This window comes from Ambystoma mexicanum, chromosome 8, assembly GCF_040938575.1.
Source record: "Ambystoma mexicanum isolate Mex_15411 chromosome 8, UKY_AmexF1_1, whole genome shotgun sequence".
NCBI classification, from domain to species: Eukaryota; Metazoa; Chordata; class Amphibia; order Caudata; family Ambystomatidae; genus Ambystoma; species Ambystoma mexicanum.
Genome location: NC_090929.1, coordinates 383173272 through 383190323, shown reverse-complemented (window position 1 = coordinate 383190323; position 17052 = coordinate 383173272). Strand labels below are relative to the sequence as shown.

The 17052-nt window shown below is 46.4% G+C and overlaps 1 protein-coding gene across 1 annotated transcript in view; it reads right to left on the bottom strand.

The window, feature by feature from the left end:
- The window catches only part of ANAPC2 (anaphase promoting complex subunit 2), a 649174-nt gene that overhangs the window by 554870 nt on the left and 77252 nt on the right, over nucleotides 1-17052 (bottom strand). The window contains exon 3 of the mRNA XM_069609853.1: nucleotides 5835-5967. Coding sequence (XP_069465954.1) covers nucleotides 5835-5967 — 133 coding nt within the window. The remainder of the gene's footprint in view (nucleotides 1-5834; nucleotides 5968-17052) is intronic.

The following is a 17052-nucleotide window of genomic DNA, read 5'->3' as shown; positions in this document are numbered from 1 at the left end:
CACCCCAGGAAGCCGGGGGAGATGTCACACTCTGTATTGGGGGTCAATAATTGGGGGACTCTGGAGCCCTCGCAGGGAGGGGCGCCAGAGGTGTTGCAGCGGGCACCAGAGCAGCTAGCGGGAAGACTGGTAGCAGGTAGCAGGGGGCCTGTGTGCCAACGGGGGAGAAAGAAGAGGGATCCCCAAGGCACTCCAGGCAGGGGTAGGTGGGGCTCGTCCCTTATATTGGAGGGCTACTGGGCTCACCTGAGTGATGTTGGGCTCACCTGAGTGATGTGTGTGACCCCCCTCTCAAGAGCCGGGGGCCACGCTGTAGGTGGAAGGCTGGGGTCCCCCCCTCAAGGAGGGCATTCAGCGGATGCTGGATTGCTGGCCCAGATGTCCGTGGGCAGGTGCGTTGCTGGCGAGGCCTGTCGGAGCTCCAGTCATGATCCAGTGGCGAGCTTCAGGCAGGAGGGAAGGGGGGCGCTTTTAACTCACCCCTTGCCGTGAGCGTTCCGGTGGTAGATGGGGGAGTCCGGGTCCTCCCCAGCAACAGTAAGCAGGTGGTGGGCAGGGGCGCCCTAGGAAGCTGAAGAAGGCGTTAGTGCAGGGCAGAAGTAGGCGTCAGCGGAGGATCCGTGAGGGCTGCTGGAATTCAGGTAGGGGCCGTTGAAGTGGCATGACTGAGTCACCCAGGGCAGGTCCAAGCTTCTGGTGTAGTGGCCACCAGAGGGGATTAGGCCCCTTTAGCAGATGTGGGCAGGACGCGGGCAGGGGCACCCCAGGTCGCCAGGGGAGAGGGGGGCCTTTGTGCAGGATGACCCTGCGTGGCGTTGTCGGGTCCAGGCAGGCCAGGCCACCGGAGCTCAGATCAGCGAGGGGTCGCCCCGCTGGGTCCAGTAGATGGTGTCCGAGCCCCAGGGGGCCCGAGGCCAGCAGACGTCGATGGAGCGTCCCGCTCCCAGAGGACAGCCCCAGGTGCGCCCGCTCCCCAGGCAATGGGCGATGGCGCTGTGTTGGCAGGTCCCCTCCCGCTCCCGGAGGCCGGCTCCAGGTGTACCCGCCCTCTCGGGTGAATGCGGCAGCGTTGTGCAGGCTCCGATCCAGGCAGAGAGCCGGGTCCCCACGGCGAGGAGCCGGGGCGCTCCGGTGCCGGTGAAAAGCGGCTTGTGGAGACGGGTCCTGTCAGAGGGCAGGCTGTGTGTCACACGGCGCCGGAGCGCGGCCTCAGTGGGGGCACCCCGCCACAGTGTGCAGGTCAGATCAAGCCTTGTAGGTGGGCACCCCACCACCCGATGCGGCTCAAGAGCTGGTGAGGGTTGCCAGCCGCCAGCCCAGGGAGAGCCCGGACTACAGACGTGGGCAACAGTTCTCCCTGCCGCGTTTTGGCAGTTCACAAGAGCGTTATGCTCTCAAAGTGCTGTCATCGGCGCCCCAGGACCTCCGAAGCCGGAATCTCGCCATTCCATATAAAAAACCCGACCGGAAGCGGACATAATAGGGCTTAGCCGCGGACCCATGCGGAGGCCATCAAAGGATCTGCCTCATCGCCGGCGCTCCAGGCCACGCCCCCTAGCAGTACACTATTTGACACAAAGGTAGAATTGTACCGATTTGTGAAGAAATTCAAACTAAATGTTTTTTCGATGAAGTAGGTGAACAAGCACAATCACAGATAGACGATACACTGTTTAAAGAATTTAAAAATAAAATGTACCCCCTACCAGCGTTCCATCCTTTGAAATCTTCCATAAGCAGGTCATAAAGGATCTGGAATCAGTCAGTTTTAAACATTCAGGATGCAAGAATTTAAAACCTCATGAATTGGCACTCATTAAAGACCTATACAGCGATGAAAGCATAACAATTAGACCCGCTGACAAGTGTGGGGCATTAGTGATTCTTGATATGACAGACTATGATGATGAATCAATAGGCAATTGAGAGACATTAACACATAAGCAACACTGGACATGGGCCCAACCGTTTCCATCAAACAAAATCTGTAAGAACTATTAGGTAAAGCCGAAGACCTGGGGTGGATCACCCATAACACACGCAGATTCTTAATGAATGATCACCCACGGATACCAAATTTTTACACTTTGACACAAGGACCCACGTAACCCACCATGGAGACCAATAGTAGCAGGCATCAATAGCCTACTACAGCCATTGGGGGAAATGTATTGATTTTCTTCAATCGCTGGTCCAAAACACCAGCACATTTATTAAGGACAAAACTCATTTTTTGAAATATCTAAACAGAATACACTACAATCGAGGCCATATTTTATTTACAGTAAATGTCAGAAGTCTTTACACCTCGATACCTCACAACTTGGGCACCGAAGCGGTAGAATGGTTACTACTTAAAGAAGGAGACATCCCGGCACAAAAATAATTTATTCTGACACTGCTTCAATTTATAGCAGAAAACTCCTATTTCAAGTATAAAGATCAGTTTTATCTACAGGTACAGGTAGCTGGAACCTCCATGGGGGCCACCATGGCACCTGCATATGCGAACAACTTTATGCATAAATTTGAAACAACATGTGTTAATGCATCCAGTATGGCAATGATATGTGGGACTTTGGATCAGGTACATTGACGATATTTGCGGCATATGTACCGGCACAGAGAATGAACTTGAAGATTTCTTTGTGTATCTCAACACAGTGGATCAGCAAATTCAATTTACCCATGAGTATTCTAAGGAGATGATTCACTTCTTGGATGTGAAAATTGCTTCAACAGTGAATGGATACAAAACTAATATCTACCGCAAGGAGACTGATAGGAATAATCTCCTACATAGGCTCAGTTTTCATCAGCAAAGTCTGATCAAAAAAGTACTGTATAGCCAGATGCTGTGGGTTAAACGCATCGTCGGCGACCTGAAGATTATGCACATGAATTGACAGAGATGGGGAATAAATTCATCAGCCGTGGATACAAGACAGAGGAGGTCAAGATGGCTGCCACCCGAATAGAAAGCAAAAGAAAGGAGGATTTGATGATCAAAGAAAAAGAAAAGGCAGAGTCACCATTAGTGTTTGAATCCAAGTACTCTACGCAGAGTAGTAGGATCAAAAATATAATCAAGAAAAATTGGAGGATATGGACATGTGATCAGTGAGTGAAACATCTCTTCAAATAACTCCCCACATTTGCATATAAAAAAGGAGCAAGAATTTTAGAAACAGATTGGTTAAAACAAGGTCAACTAAACATGGGGCAGGTACATTACGTAAAGGAACGTTGTCGTGTTTACATTGCAGCAACTGCGATTATGTGCAGAAAGGAGAAACCATTAATCATCTGCATGCTGGAAAAACATTAAATTGAGAGACTATGCGACATGTGACACACAAAGTATCATATAATCTAAGTGCCGATGTGGTTTGTATTATATTGGCTATATATAGCCTTGTGCTGGGGAGTTTTTGATGGTCAGGAACAAATGAACTTTTACAATTACTGTACGCATTGAGCCCACGTAGCCTGATGGTCACCATGGATACACACTACACACTTAATGAGACCTTATCTCGCGCTCCCGATGCCATGGGAGGGTGGGTCGCAACATTATAAACATTCCGCCGCGATGCGCGCCCACGCGGGTAGTATCATTGGCGGTGAGAAACGACAAGCTGTCTTTGGTAAGCACTATGTAACTGTGCATTATTATTTATCCGCACACAGGAGATGAGATGTCTAACATAGATGCATCTCATTCATTTAACCCCACACCCTACGGAGCGATTACGATGAGATTGAACAGTTCAACTAAGGTAACACATCAAGAGAGGGCGGAGTAAATGCTAGTGCAGATGGCATAGATATCAACTGAAACTCCATGTGTGTATGTTCTTGACAAACAGCGAGAAGGCTCTTAAAATAAGGTATGATTATTTGCATTTACATACTGGTATCATAAAATGTATTGCTCTAACAAAGAGACACTGATGAGAGACTAATGGCAACCACTGTGGTATTTGGTTTTTTTGGTATTATGAAACATGGCTGAAATTGCTAAGTACACAATACCTTAATGGTATACCATTTGTTTATTGAATATGTGTGGCTTTGATGTAACTATAGCCCTGAAGATGGAGTGACCCTCTGAAATGCATTGGCTTAAAGCCACATTCTTCGATTTAGAAAACTGTCTGCCATAAAGTAGCCAATATCCACATTGGCTTAAATACTTGGAATAAAGTGTCCTTTAAGGAACTTGTTTTGCAGTAGCATGTATAATCCTTTCTTAAAGATACTACAGTGGATTACGAGATAAACGCATTAAATGACAAGAAAAAGAATATTGCGAAAAGAAACAATATGAACTATTAGCTCAATTGTCTGAGCACTGTGAGAGCATTGGGCACTACTGGATGGTTTCACCTAGTTTTGTCAGTTAAATCACTTTAACACTCTTATAGCTTTGGCAATGCTGGTTCATATCCTCCACATTACACTCTCCCAACCTCTCCTTAGACAACACAATGTTCTCTTGGCTTTTACGGAATAAGCGTATAACACTTTCCTTCCTTTTACTTCCCAACAATGCCGGCATCAAAGATTCTGTCTTATTGTAAAAGAATGGTTCGCTTGCAAGCTGTCTTTCTACAGCAAAGCTGTTTAACAATGTGTTGCCACTAAGTTGCTGTTCGCGTGCGAGTTACTTTTTGCTTGCAAATGTGTTCAACAATGCCTCATTTACTCGCGTTTGCGTGCAAGACCACTCAGTGTTTCTTACATCAGTGAAACTCATTGGTGCTCGTCTTTCAGGTGTACGCAAACCTTCCTGCACTCTTCTGCCTTTGGGGTCTTCAGCCTGCCCCGTGGACACTGCAGCATTCCTGCAATGCCTGAGGTAACGATCACTCCTCGCAGGGATTAGTGAGATGGCTCTCTTTAGCCCAGCTTCCCACTGCACCGACTCTGCATAGCCGAGCTCCCGCTCCAGCGCCACTCACAGGACCCGACCAAACCCAACCAGCACAGGGGTCAGCGGCCTGGTGCACCTTTCATCACAGAACAGTGTTTCACAGCTCTCTCATCAGCCGCTTCCTCACCAGCTCCTTCCTTCCTGCTAGGTGACGAAGTCTTTTATATCCGTTAAGAGTGATAAGTGATCTCAGGTGTGGGTCATTAATTACAATTGCCTGACTGTGGCCAAAGCTATTAGGTGGACTTGCTTTGTTGTTCCACCTGCATACCTCTTTAGTCCTCTTCTTCGTATCAGTACCAGAGTGGTGTTGCATGTATGAATGTATATGGGAAAAAAGAAGTCTGACCTACAATACCCTGCAAAGGTCTGGGGGATTGATGGAACATCTTGCAAGCGAAATGGGGGATACTGCGTCCAACCCAACAATACCTCATCCCCACTTGCCAAGTCTCCTTCACCCAGTTGATCCTCCCTCGCATATCTACCCCCAGGGTCAGGATCCAAAATCAATGGCCTTTCCCTGGCCCGCTGGGTGGAGGATATATGGGGAAATGAGGGAAGGATGCCCTCAGATTCCTCACAATGCTGAAAGAACCCACACAGGGGGACATTTAATGCTCCCAGAGGTTTCAATATAAACATGCATGAATCTATGCCTCCACGTAAAGGCTGCTGAAAAGCCAAACACGTAAAGTGAAACAATTTATCAGAGCAACTTTTCCTAGTAAAAAGACAAAGGCTCTGCCAACTTAACATCCAGAAAGAGGGAAAACAGCACTATAATTAGGGCGATGAGACCGTTTTCGGTATCAAAACAAAGAAAACATACAAAAACTAAACCGAACTAAAACAATTTTATAAAAAATTGAGATAGTGCTTGTGTGACTTCAGATACCTCTTGGAATTCACAGAGGAAAGATCTCTCGTATTCCCCTCTGCATTTCTTCTCCATCCTTTCCTCAATCATCTTGTGCAGGATGGTGGTTACTGCATCTGAACTGACTCTCTCCAGCAGGTTCAGTCTGTGTCTGAATACAAACATGACAAATTCAACATTTACAGATGCATTCAATGATAGATCCATATCCAACAGCTCTCAGTAATAGCGCCAATAGTTTAGGCACAGCTTCCGTCAACCAATAGTGCTTCCAACAATAATCAGTGACAACTACTCCCCCACAATAGCTCAACATTCGCCCCACATCCAATATGAATCGTCAACCCACTGCTCACCCTCCATGGCTCAGTAACTGCGCCTCAGCCACAAATGCAAACATGCACCCCACCCAGCAAGGCTCAGCACCACGTTCCTTGGCTGCGATAGCCTCAGCAAACTACTCCTCATTTCCCATGGCTCACCAACTACCATCTCTACCATCACATATCAGCAATCCAATCATAATCCACTATGATCAAGCAAGAGTGGGTTTGGTATAGCAGTACCATGGTTTCGAAACAGTGGCTGCATTGGTTTTATTTCAAGAACAAGTCATTCATTTTGTACCAGTTTACCAACTGTCATCTCTCCTTGTCCGTCATTGAACTGATTTAATTAAAAAGGGATTCATGGGCTGCAGGTTGGAAATGAAAACCGTGTTTTATCCAATTGTTTATACTGCTGGGTCACCATTGGAGAGCACCATTGTTCTGGAAACCAGCAAAGTGTCAATTGCATTTTTGATATCCATTGATTTTTTATTGCAAAGTACTATTATCCTGGTAGCCTCATAAGTGTCGGGAGGACTGTATTTGCATCAATTCATATAGACAAGTATGATTGGCCACATTCAACACCTTAAAGAAAGTTTCCTGTATCAAAAACAGAAACTTTGACTGATATTGACATGGCAGCAAACAAAAAGGTGCTATTAGTCCACTCCATAAAAAGAATGTTACTCTAACACGGCATACTAAACAAGCTCAACTTTCTTTTTAAACTGCTGAATTGGGGTAACTTCTTAAAATATTGTTAATGGTGCTTTGTATAATGTGATGGTGCCACACTTATTTAAAACACTGCAGCAACTGTTTGCCATTAAGTCCTCTGCATTAAACTCCAAAAGCGATATTTATCCTACCATCTTTATGTTTCTCTGGCACCAACTTTCTGTGTTTTAAGCGCTTCGCTAAACAGAGAGCTGCTGGCCGATCCCTTTCTTCAGCAGGCTCCCTCCGATGGAACAGCCTCTCCCTTCCTCTTTGTCTTGAGCCGGATCGCCTCAAAATCCGGAAACTCCTCAAGACCTTCCTATTCACCTCCTCCTTCCCTTCCTCCCACCTCCGCTAAATCCCACATGCCACAGTAGCCGAGATTGGTGACCAGGGCCCTTATGTGTCCTCCCATGTCCTGGCCTCCCACACCAAATCGCCTATAGCATCCTCCCCTCCCAGCACTTTGCCTTGGAACCCACTGGCCTATGTCACCACAGGTCTGCACTTATTTTTTGGCGGCTGACCACTTCACCTAGGCACTTACAGCTGCTCACTCCCCAGCACTTCCCTCGTGATACACCTAGCACTTACCCCCCACTCCCTCATCCTTTCTCTTTCTCTCTCTCTCTCTCTCTCTCTCTCTCTCTCTCTCTCTGGACTTGCACATTCTGAATGCTCACAAGGCCTAGTAGGTAAGCTCTACCTTTCATTGTTATATTTGTTTTTCATTCCTATGTTCCCTCCCTGTTGCCCTGTGGGCGCTTGAAAACACAAATTACTTGCTGTATAAAGCACCTTACAAATGCACAACAAAATAAATAAATTAATTAACCCAATGAGAACCCTCATCAAAGCATGATTAAGGCATACTCTACTGCCTTGGGAGTCTGCCACAATCTACGTGAAAAACAGGAATATCAGTACCATGGCTTTGAAACCATGTTGGGATTGGTTTTGCTTTGCTTCAAGACATCATTTGTTTTAGGTATCCTATCTTTGTGGCCGCCTCTTTGTGCTCCCACTTATGTGCCTTGTGACAACATCTAAACACAAAGCATGGAAACAAATGGCCTCAACCACGTTCAAACAACTTGCAGTTGCCCCTTTAGCCCTCACCCCATCGACAACTGATCGGCTCAACTCCTACTTGCACTTCATCACTCAATGCATCAAATCGTTTGGTCCTCTCCAAAAAGGCTGATCTAGGACTGCTTCCAAACAATGAACCAGACTCTTTCAAAAACACATTTCGAAATCTTGAGACAGTCGGTCACAATCAAGACCTTGTTAGCAAAAAAGTAGGAACAGAGGCACGTACTAGCAGCCAAAAGAATATTTTTGCTGCTAACACGGAATTCTATTCCACCACAGTAAAATAGGCAATTCATCACCCTCAAGAGCTAGCTACAACTGGTGCAGTCCTTCCTCTCGCCTATCGGCAATGCTTCCACTATCCTGCAGGCGCACTACCGACATGGCCCAAAACTCTACCATTTCACTTTCACACAAGTACAGATCTCAGATGATGCCACATAGATGATGCTCAAAGCACTGCGACTAGCTCGAAAACGTAGGCGATCCTTGACCTCATCCATTGCAGTCATCCATGCCAACATTCTGGCCATCCCTTTATTCAAATTAATCAGTAACTCACTCTCAACCGGTTTGGTTCCCAGCACATTGAAATATGCCTTGATCACACAAAAACCCGCAAAAATCTCCATAAATCCAACACACTTCTGACTCGTCCCCACCCAGGGCAGCAGAAATCCGAGAATAGCCTCTGCCCAGCTTCAAAAATGTGTTGAAGAGAACTTCCTCCTTTATGACGTCCATACAGTAAAGAATCTGTTCTGGTCTTTCTGGAACTGCTAGCTCGCGCCTCCAGGAACGTGCCCCCGACTGAGCCTCCTCAACCTCTCTGCAGCCTTCAACACGGTCGATTACACCATTCTGCTGGTGAAATTTCAATCAATTACAGCAGTCTCTCTCTGTCCATGCGGATAGAAAGCAGAGCATGAGCACGTGAGGTACAGGGCAACAATTTGGTACACCCAGCAATCCAACTAAGGAGTTTTTCAAGGCACCTAACATCGACATCAAGCTACTTACGAACCTCTGAAAGTCTTCTCTTTCACTCCTACGTGCATGGCAAGCAGATTTACTTGTACATTTCAAGGGAAAAAGATCAATCTGACACTATATTCAAAACACTTTTTGACATTGACGCCTGAGCGAGGGCCAACTGTTTGGAACTAAGAAGACAAAACCGAAATCCTTGTAATGGGTCCTACTCACCACCTTCTTTAAAAACTAACCCACGTTACGACTAAAGAAACTCACTCTACTCAGGCCTTCATGTCTACCAAACCAACTTCAAGCAAAAGTACAGAATGCTGCCGGTCGTTTAACCGTCAGATACAAATAAAATAACACCCATTTTGCATAGGCCGTACTGTTTACACAACTTTTTAATACTTTATCATGACAAAAGTAAATATTTACTTAATTTATATTGTAAAATTGTCCTTCTCTAATTCAAGAACGGTCAGCTGTTCTGGCTCCACTATGGGTTGACTCCGTCTTGACAGAAGAAGACACATGGTGGTGTCGTCTGATTTCTGGGGGTAGTCACGGCTAAATTAATGGAAACGCCTTCATCAAAATCAATGCCAACGGGCTTCCATCAGCCTTGGAAGTCCGGCCGTCAGATGGGCCCGACCAATCACAGACGCTCCTCCAACAGGCAACGAACTCCATGGAAATCTGTTAAAGACTGTAACTTGCCAGACCACAGATTCACCACGAGTCACCATCTTTAAACCACAAGCTCATATCTTGCACTTTCGAAACTTCGGAAACAAATTTTTGAATATTCAAACGACTCTTTTTTGTAAAAATCATTTCTTTTGATTATACACAAGTAATAAAAAAATAAAAAATATACATATACTTAATTTATATATCTCGCTAAAGCGACTTTATATATAGTTACTCAAATTCAAAACTGGAAACGTTGCCAGAGTGTCAACCAATCATCAGCGCGATTAAGTCCCTAACGAAAACATTTGGGAATTCATGGACATCCATTGAAGTATTTTTTCTTTGATCTTTCTTTCCACCCATATAGAAGTGAGTGGAAAACGTAATTAGACAATTGCGACAACCTAAATGGACACCAGATATGCATCTTGTCCTCTTTGATTTAGTTTTATTATACACATTAATACAACACCCTCAAGTGATACAAATGGCAATCTTGAAATGGCTGAACACTAGATTAGCAAAATACATAAAATATTATGATTTTAATTCCTATAAAATAAAAACATTTTCTTTAATCAAACACTATTGTAATGCCATGGTATGGCTATGGGGACATTATTTGATTCAAAGCTCTTCAGGGGGCATTTTAAATAGCACATATTGGCTAAACATTAACAGCACAAGAATACTAATAACGGGGAAAAATGTCAAGTTGGACGCTAATAACCAGGCATGAAAATCCCCTCAATTCTTTACATAAACAATATAACATGTATTCTACACCAAAAATCTATACACATTTTGAGCCAGGGTTATAAAATACTGTAGTGGGGCTGCTTTATTGAGGATATTCACTAGACCTGTAGGTCTTTTTGCCAGGTTGAGATGTTTCAATCCCTGCAGTCACGTCCTTTTGGACGATGGCCATTTCTAATGAAGAACCTGGTCATAGTTCATTGGGAGGGTGGACTCACTCCCAGTCCTCACGATTAGCAGTGTATAGATTTGTTTTACTCACTAAAATTAGTAGACTGCTCCCCCCTCCCTAAAAAAAACCAAGGATTACCAAATACTGTACTTGAGGGGGTAATTTGGACAGATTGCTCTTTATTGCCCATAAAGGCTATATCGCAAATCTCTGCACCGTTTTAACACCAAATCATCTCAGGTGAATGGTCGATATAGCCCTATGAGAGGCTGTATCCTTTTGCCAGTAGGTAGCTCCTTGCCATTTAACAGCGGTTGAAGTGCCTGCACCTGCGCTCCCTATTCACAAAACCCATAGGTGCTTTGTTTTCAGGCACAGATTTACAGCAGCATATCAAAGCTAGAGTATTGGTGGACAAAAAGTTAGGAGATTCACCCAGAGTGGAGGGTCAAGAGGGCCAAAAGTGTTATTTTTTTCTATTTTAGCCATTTTAGAAAACCAGTTAAATGAAGGGAATGGATGAACGGATGGAGTAGATGGAACAGATGGAGTGGATGGAATAAATGATACAGATCGAACGGATGGAAAGAACGAGAGGATGGAACGGATGGAGTAGACAGAACGAATAGAGTGGACGGAACGGATGGAGTAGATGGAACAAATGGAGTAGGACGGATGAAGTTGATGGAGTGGATTGAACGGATGGAGTAGATTGAATGGATTGAGTAGACGGAAAGGATTGAGTAGACGGAACCGATTGAGTTGATCGAACGGATGAAGAACATGAAAGAGATGAAGTGGACGAACCGACAAAGTGGACAGAACGAACGAAGTAGACAGAACCGATGGAGCGGGTGGAACCGATGGAGCGGGTGGAACCGATGGAGCGGGTGGAACCGATGGAGCGGATGGAACCGAGGGAGCGGATGGAGCAGATGAGACGGATGGAACAGAGGGAGTGGATGGAACGGATGGAGTGTATAGAACGGATGGAATGGATGGAACAGATCGAGTTGATGGATCGGATGAAGGATATGGAAGCGATGAAGTGGCCGAACAGAGGAAGTAGATAGAACGGATGAAAAGTGGATGAAACGGATGAAAAGTGGATGAAACGGATGAAAAGTGGATGAAACGGATGAAAAGTGGATATGAAGTGGATGAAACGGATGAAGTGGATGGAACCAATGGAGTGGATGGAACCGATGGCAACGTATGGAATTGAACTTCCTGGGGCCCTAGTCTTCCTAAAGATTCCTAATGGGATGAACACAACATTTTAATATACTCAAATTGTCTGGCAATTAGACAACCCTGCCCCCTAGAGTATGCGGTATAGCTCTGAGTGGAATACCTACTTGTTGAGCTTGGACTTGATTTTCCAATCGCTCAGTGCAGCCAATAAGTGTTGCTGGAACTGGCTTCCTTTAACCCCTTAACTGCCAAGGTGCAGTGCCTAGCCCTTTTTTGGTGATTTCGGTATGTCGCCATTGTAACATTTTTGTTACATGTGATATCTCGGACAAATTTGGCCCCTTTCCTTCCCACATGTAGGCGGCCATAACGCCACCAAGGAATCCTAGTTTGCTGTATGGAGGGGAGAGAAAATAACCAAAAAGGGAGAATATTGTGTGTTTTTTCAGAAAATGCCAATAAAATGATGTACAAAGAAGCCTCTGGGTTTTTCCTTGAAAGAGCTAGGAACAAATGGTTTGCTGTGCTGAATTCACCATTTTTCAGGATTTCAAGAACAGGTTGAGTGGAAACCAAAACAACTTTTTATAAGGTTATCATCAGTTTTGTGAGTGGTAGGCGATTTTGCCCTTCTTTTCCAATAGGATATGTGTGGAGGGAATGGAAGAGGAGGGTAGGAAAGCTGAATGGGAATACAGAAAGGCATACATTTCTGAAAAGTAGATAAGATTCCAAGTTTTAAAAGGGGTGATTTGCGCATGTCATGCAACAACTATGTAGGGAAAATTCCCATCGTTAGGGGAAAAATTGGAAGAATGACAGATAAAAAAAAGGTATGTGCTGGACATGGTTGGACCTGTAAGGAGATGGCTTCTGTGAATATTGAGAAAAGCAATGCCCCGCTACATTCCCCCGACTCTTCCAGTTGGGAAATCACACATTTTTCGTAACAAAACAAGCATTAACACAAGCCAAAAATTGAGCCATGGTACACAGGATTTTTATGCAGACGGCCTAAACAGACATACTTGTGTAAATCAGGAAGAACAAAAAAATGTGGTGCGGAATGGCAAGCATACATTTTTTGAAAGAGCACAGGCAGACCTTTTGAAAGGTAGGTGACTTGTGCAAGATACAAAAGCATATAGTGCCTAAAGCAGCGACTAAATGTAGGTCACATTTGTGAAATGAAAGGGTTGTGTGACAAAGTGCAGCAGCAAATGTATGAAAACGTTATGAAAACCAAGAGAAGACAACAAATGTCCTACCTTCACGTGTTCCCACAGGTGTCCCGACGAAAACGGTACCTCACATGTGTGGGTGAACAAACCTGGGCGCAAAGGGAAAAGGCTAAACCACTGGTAACCCAAAGTTTCTGCAGAGCAGATTTTGCAGGAATTTTCTCTTGTGGACAACCTACAGATTTGGGCCTGGGGTGTCGCAGCCACGAGGAAAACAGGGAACCCCATGCAATTCTGAAAAGAAGACACTCGTGGGAATCCAGAGAGGTCTGACTTGCACCAATCACCCCAGAATGTATTACTCGCATGCCCCGGCAAAGTCAGAAATAACTAAGTTACTCACCGTAGTGACTATCTTACTCCTAGTCCGTAGTCCCCTTTCCACCATACTTGTGGGACATTCCGTCCTTCGGGACGGGACTGGATCACTTTTGTTAAAAAGCATCAACATTTGTATCGTCCTTTTATTTTTACGCGTGGCCACCGCACGTGGCCGTAACCCCGCCCTCCTGAGGTCTGCCCCGCGAATCGCCCTTCAGTCCTTTTCTATCGCCAGGTCTGAGACCAGTTAAGCAATAAATAAGGATACTTATTGGAGGGCACAGCGGGCGGGCGTATGGAGGAAAGGGGACTATGGACTAGGAGTAAGGTAGTCACTACGGTGAGTAACTTTGATATACTACTACGTCCCGTCCCCTTTCCTCCATACTTGTGGGAGATTCCCAAGCACACACCATAGGTAGTACGGGTGGATGGAAAACCCCTTTACTGGAATAAGTTCTGAAGACCAGCCTGGCCAAATTGGGCATCAGCACAGGAGCTCAGGTAAAGCCAATGGGGAGGCCCACAAAGCCGTATTGGCGATGGACTCCCAAGGGACATACTTTTGGAAGGCAACAGCAGTCGCTTTGTCACAGACTAGATGTGCATGGATGCTCTTCAGTGGTTGAAGGCCTTGAATGCTATTGGCTTCTGAAAAACATGAGGCAATCCAGTGGGGGATAGTTGCTTTGGAAGCTGGTTTCCCCTTCAGGTCTCCGAATGTGAGAAAGAGTTGAAAGGAGCTTCTGAGTTCACTCGTTCTATTGGGGTAAAACTTCAGGGCTCGTCTGATGTTCAAGTTGTGTAAAACTCTCTCGGCATCAGATGCCTAGTTAGGAAAGAAGACTGGTAAGGAGACCGAGTGGTTCAAATGAAAATTGGTAACCACCTTAGGCAGGAAGGAAAGATGAGTGCGAAACGGGTGAATGTTCCACGGAAAGAGCTTGAAGCTCACTTATACGCCTCGTCGATACTAGTGCGATCAGAAAGGCAACCTTCCAAGAAAGGTACTTAAGATCGGTAGTGGCCATGGGTTCAAATGGCTTATGGCATAAGAGATGAAGAGACCCGCAAAATGCCTTTTATGACTGGATTAGTCAATGAAAAGGAACAGCTGTCCATGGACAGGTAGGCCGCAATAGCGGATAAATAAGTTCTGTATAACAGAACATGGATGCCATAAACGGCCATATGAGACACAAAAGATAGAACGGTGTCGACCGAAGCTTGCCTAAGATAGAGTTATTTAGCTAAACACCAATGGCAAAAACAGAGCCATTTGCTCCTGTACTGAAGGCTTCTTGGCCGCTTGGATAATGCGCACATTGTCTTCGGACAGATCGAACTGTGTTAACAATCTGAATTTGGGCACCAAGCCACCAAGTTGAATGATTGTGGGGAAGGGTGCCACGTCTGGTGAATGCTCTGGTGCAGCAGGTCGGAAATCTGCAGCAATCTGATCGGGGGAAGTTCCGACAGATGCTGTAGTTCCGAAAACCAGAATCGGGCTGGCCACCAAGGAGCCTTGAACAGGAGAGTCCAGTTCGATGTGCTCCTGAGCTTGCAGAGCAACCGATGGATCAGAGGCAATGAAGGAAAAGCATAAGCTTTTATGCTGTCCCACGAGACCTCGAGGGCGTCGCCCAGGTAGGACGCTCTGAGCCGGTCTCTGGACGCATAAAGAGGCAGTTTCTTGTTTGAAAAAGTTGCAAAGAGGTCCAACTCTGGAGTACCCCATTGATTGAAAATGTTGGCAAGGACATTGCTGTTCATCTTCCACTCGTAACTGCTGTCGACTGGGTGAATCTGCAGTCACATTGATGTGACCCAGGATGTGTACAGCCTGAAGTCAAACATTGTGCTGAATGGCCCAGTCCCAAATTGTATGGCAAGATCCACAAGGAGAGAGGACTTGGTGCCACCCTGCTGGTTGATGTAAAACATTGCCACCGAATTGTCCGTTTTGAACACGACCTACACTACACTGTTGCTGTAAGGGAGGCATTCAAAATGGCTGTCGTGGTCTGCGGAGGTTGGGCCGCCATTTTGTCAACACCGGGGAAAACTGCGTCACAGGAGCAAGTGAGGCAATAGTCTCCTCAGGGGAGTCAGGGGCCTTGTGTGCCATCTTAGCCTTGAAACAAGGAACCTCAGCAGAGCTGGTACTAGCAGTTCTAGTGTGTTTACTCGACACATTAGGGATTGCCCCAGAATTAGCCTCTAGTGGGGGGGTCCTCGGTAGAGCCGGTACTGGAAGGCCGGTGGTGCGTGACCGCCTTCTCCTGCCCCCTCAACAGAACTGTTATCACCACAGCCGTGCACGTGGGAAGGCTGAGGGATATACCTTACAGCCAAGACCCTCGATAAGTGACCCTCAATTCTGTTGGTGTTCAATGTAGCCCCAAGAAGGGGAAGCTCAGGTTTAACCCCGGTACATATAGCCACCTCGAGAAGGGCCTCGAGATGAGACTCAGTACAGCTGGATCCAGATGCGGAAGCCTCAGGGCGAGCCCTGGTATCCAGAGCCACTGAAGAAATTGGCTCAACCTTAGCCCCAAACAGGGAACCTCGGAAGAAGATCCGGTTTTGGCAGACGAGCTCAGACCAAAAGGGAGTACTCGAAACTGGAATGTTCCCCTCCCATATAAGGATGTCATGTATGCGTCCTGAAGGTCCACTACACTGAGCCAGTCGCCCTTCCGAAGAGAGGACTTTATTTGGCAAGGCGTAATCATCTTGAATTTCTCTTGGGGAAGAGAAAGGTTGAACTGGGGATTGAGGATAGTGTGCAGGCCAGCCTGCTTGGGTTTGGGCACTGAACAGACGGGAGTAGAAGCCCTCCCTTTGTTCCGTGAGGGGAACAGGCTCCACCGCTCTGAGGTCTAGAAGTTTCTGTACCTCGGCTCTGAGGGAGGGTGACCTGATCTGCTGGAAGGGAGGGTTGAAGGATGGGATAGGGGGGAGGGGCAAGCGAAAGCCCCCCCGAGCGATGGACAAAACCCACTGCTCTTTGGTGATGGTCTGCTATGCCTCCAGATGAGTCCTCCCACCGGAGTCTCGTGCGACCGACCATTTGGATAACTTGTCGGCAGGGAGAATACCTGTCCCTGGAGAGGAGGCTGATAGGCGAGAGAAAAACCAACTACTTTGCTGTTGTTGCTTTCGACTGGGCCCGCCAACTGGAGGTTCAGTACGGTGATCCTGAAACCCCCTGAATCCAGAGAAGGACCGTGTCTGGGACCCTGACCTCTGTATATAAGGGGCCTTAGCTGGAGCGTTCGCCAGGACCGATAAAGATTTGGCGGTTTGGGTACTCGCTTTAGTCTTTGGGAGTTCCTCGTCTGCAGAAGAATGGAACAATTCCTTGCCATCAAAAGGAAGGTCCAGTACTTTGCCTTCAACTTCCTTTGAGAACTTTGTCGCATGGAGCCACGGCTGGCGGGAGAGGTCAACCCCGACCATAAGGCCTCGAGCATAGGTATCTACGTGGTATGCCGCAGCTTTCAGTAGATCCTGTGCCAACACTTTGGCACCCGACAAACCGGCTTTAAAGTCGTCTAGCCTATCCGCAGGAATACACTCCTGGAAATTGGCTAACTCTTTCTACAGCCTCAGATTGGCTGCTGCCAGAATGAGTTGGGTGTTAGCTTGACAAAGTTGGAGCGCCAAATTGGCAAAGACTTTCTTGCCTAAGGCGTCCCGGGAGGATAGCTCAGCGGCAACGTGCTCGC